The sequence below is a fragment of the Argiope bruennichi genome, chromosome 6 (genome assembly GCF_947563725.1).
Source record: "Argiope bruennichi chromosome 6, qqArgBrue1.1, whole genome shotgun sequence".
NCBI lineage: Eukaryota > Metazoa > Arthropoda > Arachnida > Araneae > Araneidae > Argiope > Argiope bruennichi.
Genome location: NC_079156.1, coordinates 74623346 through 74630667, shown reverse-complemented (window position 1 = coordinate 74630667; position 7322 = coordinate 74623346). Strand labels below are relative to the sequence as shown.

The 7322-nt window shown below is 26.1% G+C and overlaps 1 protein-coding gene across 1 annotated transcript; it reads right to left on the bottom strand.

Moving 5' to 3' along the window:
* Nucleotides 1-632: 632 nt before the first annotated feature.
* Nucleotides 633-5464, bottom strand: LOC129972394 (uncharacterized). Its single transcript, XM_056086518.1, has 3 exons — nt 5307-5464; nt 3191-3249; nt 633-1147 (listed from the first exon to the last, which is right to left on the bottom strand). Exons 1-3 carry the CDS (start codon nt 5359-5361, stop codon nt 923-925), a joined length of 339 nt encoding a protein of 112 aa, XP_055942493.1. The 5' UTR covers nt 5362-5464; the 3' UTR covers nt 633-922.
* Nucleotides 5465-7322: the final 1858 nt, after the last annotated feature.

Sequence of the window (7322 nt, the reverse complement as noted above, 5' to 3'; positions counted from 1 at the left end):
GTTAAATATAAATAAAGTTATTTTAAATTAAGGAACGAAGTGTATAAATTTAAATATAGTTTGTTTTCGAAATTTCTTTGCATTTAAAAAAACCCCGAACAAACACCATTTTGGATCATCCGTGCCCAGCACTTACATTGAATATCCGAATCACCTATCATTAATTATAAATTAATTACCCATAACCTCTTTGTTTATATTTGTTCATTATTTCCTGGAGTCCTTTTCAATGATCTTTTGGGGCCATGATTTAATTCAAAACGTCTTCCCCATTTTGTCCATTTTATATTAAGTAGTTTTCTTTTAAATAATTCTTTTCTAAATTTAAATCTGTTTTATAAAATATCTCGAGAAAGAATAAGATAGAAGTAGGAATTGCGCTAATCTTACGTCATTTTATTTATAAACATTTGAAACAATAAAGTGAAAAAATATCCAATAAAAATAATAATTAGAAAACAATTTATATTAACAATTATTTTTATGCTGTTAACTTATTTTATTAAAATCTCTCATGCTTATTTTAATTACGCCCATGTTATACCACAAAAAATTAAATTCTTCCTTTTTTATATTTTTTATAAAAAAAGTCTTTTATTTAAATATACTTAAGGCAAACACACAAACAAAGATTTCATTCAACAAATGAGGAATCTCTTTATTGATTGCACTTTACAAAATACTGAATTTAATTTATTTACATTATCACAGGTATAGCACCATTTTTTAAAAAATGAAATCTTAAAGCTTGTTATTAAATTTTCTTTAAGTACATTCCTTACTCTTTTTACGAAATTATTCATTATAAAATACCATTTCAAAAATATTCATTTACAGCACGTGTAAATGAATGCAGCATCACACGCATTTACAGCACCATTTGGAAAAATCAATTCAAAGCCTTTGTCGTTTCCAAGCTCTTTTACTTTCTACCCCATCTGAAGGTGCCACCGAATCCATATTGAGGCTTGGACTTGAATGTGTGTCCGTCCATTCGTGCAACTCCTTGCCCATAACTGACTCCAAGATCCAGGCTGGCATCTCCTCTCTTGCTTTCCCAGACTTTAGTTCCGACTCCGGCATTGTATCCAGCCTGGAAGTTTCTCAAATCTTTACCACCACCTGCTGCCTGGAGGCTGAATTGAGGCTGATGATTGGGATAAAAAAAATAATTTCATTTTTAAAATACTGATGGCGGAGATAAAAAAAAATAATTTCAATTTTAAGATACTGTTGATTGGGATAAAAAAAAATAATTTCAATTTTAAGATACTGATGAATGGGTTAAAAAATAATTTCAATTTTAAGATACTAATGATTGGGATAAAAAAAATAATTTCAATTTTAAGATACTGATGATTGGGATAAAAAAAACTTCAGTTTTAAGATAATGATGATTGGGATAAAAAAATAATTTCAATTTTATGATGATAATGATTAGGATAAAAAATTTCAATTTTAAGATATTAGTCGATGTGGTATTTTAAATAAACAATATAAAACAGAAAATATATGCGTTTATCTGTCAAAAAAATATTCAATACTAATCTGTTTGTGCATTAAAATAGCAAGTGAAAAGTAATTTATCTCTCTATCAAAGAGATCAAAAGATCTTACTACGAATGGTTTATTAATTTTTTTTTTATTTCGATGTATTTCTTTTTTATATAGAGAAGATAAGACTACAAAATAATCGAACCTCTCCTTAAAAAAATGCTTTATTGGATACAGTTTCAAAGAAAAAGTGTTCCATTTTATTTTACATTAATCTTTAAGAAATGAGGTTGAGTTAAACTACTAATGACAAAACCACTGACATAAAAATTCCAGCAAAATTTAAATTTTATATTTACGCAATGATTTCACATTTGCCACAAAGCCAATGGAATGTTAAGGTAATAAAAACCTTATTTCAAAAAAACAAAAACAAAAAAACAATGAAGTATGAAATGTATTTTGATAAAAATAAAATAATAACGAATCTATAACTTTCTGAATTTTGTTATGAACCATATCTATGCAAATATATCCACACCCAAAATTTTTTCCTATTGAAACATTTACAATGCATTCGATTTGATTTCAAGATAAATCATTTATAAGCAAAAACGTTTTATCGAGAAAATCGCTGGTTTCATTCAGTAAAAAAAAAGTTTCGTATCAAAAAAGTAGTCTCTAAATAGTTGAAAGTTTAACTTATTAATATCCAAATTAATTAAAAGCATATATTTCAATATAAAATTCTTTAAAATTATATAAAAACATTTAAATGAATAATAATAAAATAAAATTTCACTCCTAAAATAATTTCGAAAAATCAGTAAAGTTATCTTCAGGTAATATAAGTCAACTGAAAAATATTTAGCAGATTAGGAATACATATTGACTTGTATACAAAGCAAAAAATAAGCATTGAAATGCAGTAGATTTTGTCACGGATATCAAGAGCAATTGCCCTTAAATGAGAACGCAAGGCGTTAGTGGGTTAATCTCACTTTTATTAGTAATACTTTGGACCCTGTGTCTTATTTAAAAAATATATTATGCGTTTAAAATTGGTAATTCTACACAAAAATAAAATAAGTAAACAATAATTTGCCTATTTTATTGACGTAATAGAATAAAGTATTTCTTTTTATAATTTATTCACATTTAGTGTGTTAGCAAAGCTTTATTGAAAAAATTTTGACGTCAAAGAAATACACATTTTATTTTAAGAACTCTACATGAAATATTTGTGTTTCACTATTTTATTTAATTTTATATATCGAAGTACTTTAGATGGAAGCTGCAAGAGTATCCATTCAATTGGCGTTATAAAAAAATTAATGATTCAAACAGGTTGCATGAATTTTTTTTTAATTCGAAAAAAAAATCGTTATATGTTGAAGCAAAAATATTGCTCTCTAAAAAAGCAAAATTAACTGATTGAAAAACTGAAATCAAGACAAAATTATTTTTTACAGACAATGAAAAACACCTTCCATTGCTAATTAGATAAAAAAAGAAAATACATAAAATATAATTTAATTCCTAATTTAATAAAAAAAAGAATAATCGGTAATTTTTCGAATTTTATATAGGTTTTTCATTGATATAATTTAATCACATCATATTTTATTCTTTAAGGTAATGATTATTGAAAATCGTTTGCTAAATTCAATTATTTGAGTTGCTCGATTTCACTTACCTCACCAACTTTTGGAGGCTGTGGTTTATTAGCACCCCAGTCTATTTTGTCACATTCAACTGAAAGAAAAAAAATATTTAAAATTTGCACCTTTATATTTTCGATTAATAGAGATCTAAATTATTTATCTTTTAAATCTAAATAAGTTGTTGAAATCCTAAAAGCATATTTAAATTTGGAATTTATTAAACAAAGCGTCAGAACTACGTGCACTCTTGTGTTTATTTCCCCCAAAAAAATCTATTCTATAATATTATTGATATATAATGACACTGAACAAAATCTTATGTAGTAAAATTCTCGCTTTCTCTTTTTAGAAAAGGTGATATAACCAGCATAAAAATATTAACGCAGAGTTTTTGATGAATATCAACTCTTTTTAAAAAATTATTGTGGGACAAAAAGTTGAAAAAAAATGAAGAAAGGAGCAAAAGAACTATGCCTATGCATATTTAAGTAAAATAGTAATTCAGAAACATCCATATAGTGGAAATTTCATATAAGATTTTTACATCAAATCATCAAATATTTAAAGAATTTTCTGCAAATTCTTTGAAATAGAAAAGATTTCATGAATTAATGCATCATACATTTTGCAAAGGATTGTAGTAAGTTCAATTTTACGCTTAAAATGCTGCACTTAAGAGCAGATTTTAGATGTGTTGTACAGACCATTATCCAATATTATCGCCCCATTAAGTAACCAAATCTTTTTTTTTTCTTGCTGTTAAACATAGTGGCAGTTTTTTTTTTTTTTTTATTTACAAATTTCTGGTAATGCTCTTTAACCAAATTTATATATATAAAACGCTAACGTACGTGGAACAAAATTCGCTTTTATTATTTATTACGGAATGGCAGCAATGAAATGTAAACATATCGATGCACGAACGTTTCAGTAGACTGCTTTATCCAGCTTTTCTGCAGCTGCACTTCATTCAACAGTTTTCGCTAATAAAATAAACTTATTATTTAGTGATTTCTGCTCGCCGTGTCAGATACTTCATTTAGTCAGATGATGTAAAAGAAATTAAGAAATAAACTTTAATTGAAAAGTCTAATAATCGACAGTGATGATAGGTTTAACCTCCACTATAGATACTCGCTATGACTTGCCTACTGGAAATGGATGACTTCCAAAACTATTAATTTCCTACAAAGGTTTTAGCATTATTTTAAAACTCAAAAAATTATATCTTCATTTTTTTATTTTATTTTATTTATTCATTTATTTATTTTTGCATTTCTGTGCATTTTTTTTTTTTTTTTTTTTACTTTTTATAAATTCTTCAAGTTTAATTTACAGTGTTGGGCTGCTTTTAATGTTAGGTTTGGTTTGATTTCAGTTTGGTTTGAAAAAGCTTTTTAAGAGTATTATTCACTTCAGTTGCTTTTTTAATGTTAAGAAATTCAAACTCATCCATCAAAATAGTCAATCGCGTGGTTTTGCAATGGTTAAAATGAAGATTTAAAAAATTACTTAATTTATCATTAATTCCAAAATATGATTTTCATTTCCTGTTGTATTTCATAATCTACACACTTTTAATTTGCTCCCACAATATTTGTTACAGAATCATTCAGTTAAAGCCCTGTTTTAAAGTGATATCAAATAAACTGAAATTTTAAAAAAATGCACACTGTATTAATCGTTTAATAACCTAAAAAAAATCAACAATCTTGGTGAGCAAGCTGAGCGTCAAAGGTAGTTAAGTTTCAGAAAATTTCATAAAATACTGTTTTAGCATTCAATTATTATAAGTTGGGGAACGGATTATAGCTAAGTAAATTGTTCCAGGCTGAATCTAGTAGCACATTTTAGTTATGATTCCAAAATCCATTATTAAAACTTAATCAAAAATTCTCTAATAATGAATAATAAATAATGAATCCAATCAATTCTTCTTATTATCAAACACACATCAAAACAACTAAAAACACTTCTAATTAATACAGCTCTTTAGTTAAAATTTAGAAATTTTTCTCAAGATTCTGTTTTAGATTTAAGTAGAGGAAAAGTGCATGCATTACCTATGTCAAGCAGCTTCTTCAATCTCAACAAAATACAACCATTTTTTTATACAAAATATAGAATTAATCACATAATAAAACTTACCAAATGCGACAGCCAGCACCACAGTTACGAAGGTGAGGATTCCAAAGTACTTCATGGCGATCCGAATTAATTTCAAGATTATAAAATCTATATCAAGATTCAAATCGTATCTGAGTTGCGATCAGATGCAAGAGACCTTTTATACCATTCTAAAGAAAACAAAAGGAAGAGTTAATTTCACCTGAATCATGATTGAAAGATAAGAAAGGGAAAAATTTTCCATTCTTCGAAACAGAAAAAATCTGGCCGGGATTTTCCGCTTCCTTCGAAATTCTACAGAACTGAGCATTGTTCCGACAAAACTATCGTCTGCTGATAAATAAATTTATGATGTTCTGAGAAGTGGAAAAAAGCAGGTGGTCATTGTGTTTCAACCTTCGTTTTACTGAACTTTCAGGCGTTGTTGACATTTTGATAGTGTAACGGGGATTTTTGAACTCCCGGGAGTTTCCCCTAATGTAAAATTCAGTTGCAAAACTGCTCAAATATATCATTTGGTATACGTTGGAGAAATCTTTGTCTGATGAAAAAAATTAAACTTAATCTTATAAATATTACAGAAAAAAAAATCCTTATAGCCATAATAGAGATTAAAAATAGTTATTAAATATTAAAACTTAAAATTTTATAATGCTAATACCCTAGATTAATTTATTTAAAGTTTGAATTATTAATATGAAGAAAAAGGAAACAATTCACGAATAACAGTTTAAAAGAAGTAACAAAATGCTCACCTTCTTATTACAGAAAATAAATATTGCAAATAAATGCATTTAAAAATAAAACTGAAGTAGGTTTAATAGAATATCTTCTAAAAATTAGCAACTTCATCACATTCGCACTTTTAAAATTTTAAATAATGGAATTCAAAAATTAATAATTCAGTCAAAATAATTATTAATTTATTTATTGTTCATAAAAAGGCATAAAAAATGATCTTAAAATATCCATTGCAAAGTATACAGTAAATATATCATTTTATTTCTGTATGTTTATGCAGTTCAGACTTAAAATCATACTATGAAACAAGCAAAATATTAAGCAACTTCATTAAACATTTTGTATTTTCAAGAGTTCAAAATTCTTTAGAAAAATTTCAGTATCTATTATTCTGTCAATTACCCTCAATAACTAGTCATGTGAATATGAAACATAGCAGATAAGAGAAAATTATGATTAAATTAAAAGGCTTTAAATATTATATAAAAATAAAGAAAAAAAGTCTTTATTTTAGTAAATTCATTAATTTAATTTTAAATTAACGAATGAAAACAGAACAACCTACTGCAAAGCGATAAAATTAAATGATTCAAAAGAACATTTTAATGAAATTAAAGCAGAACCAATAAATAAATAATTCATTTACAACGAAATAAAAACCAAAAGATTATTCAAAACTAAAATGAAACTTTAAAAAATTAAAAATCATTAATGGAATTTCGGGGAAATGAATGAAGCAGAGTAGTTAGAACAAGTAAATGAGAACAGAAACAATTAAATGTTTAGAAAAATTTTAATCAAATTGAAACCAAAACTCACAAAAAATGCTCCATTTAAACGAAGAGAAAAGTCAAACTATTAATAAAAATGAAAAATATTTCTTTCTCTCTATGGAATTATAAAAAATGTAAATATTATAGTAATTTAAAATAACTAATTGTAAAAAAAAAAATGCATTTTTGTCTGTCATATTATTTCTCCTCTTTCATTCAAACTGACAGAATCAATTTCACCTAATGCTAGATTAACTGTAACTGTTTAAATTATGCCGGTCGAAGTAGTAGATTGTTAAATACGATATTCGTCTGAAAGTATGTGTATAATAAAAACCAGAAAGTAGTTCTGGCCTGTATAAATGTAATCTTTTTGCACCGTAAATGAATTATTGCTTCAATTTTTCATGAAAAACTCTAAAACAAATTCTTAGTGTGCTTAATTTTATATATATACTAGCCACCTTTGGCGTCTAGGCGGTTCGCCAATCTTAATGCACGTTAAAATTTTAATAATTATATA

Bases quoted from the DNA above. Each gene is read 5' to 3' on its own strand.
- LOC129972394 (XM_056086518.1), bottom strand. From the start codon at position 5,361: ATGAAGTACTTTGGAATCCTCACCTTCGTAACTGTGGTGCTGGCTGTC. The intron at 3,250-5,306 runs GTAAGTTTTATT...TTTTTCTTTCAG, and splicing joins GGTGCTGGCTGTCGCATTTG to TTGAATGTGACAAAATAGAC. The intron at 1,148-3,190 runs GTAAGTGAAATC...CCCAATCATCAG, and splicing joins AGCCTCCAAAAGTTGGTGAG to CCTCAATTCAGCCTCCAGGC.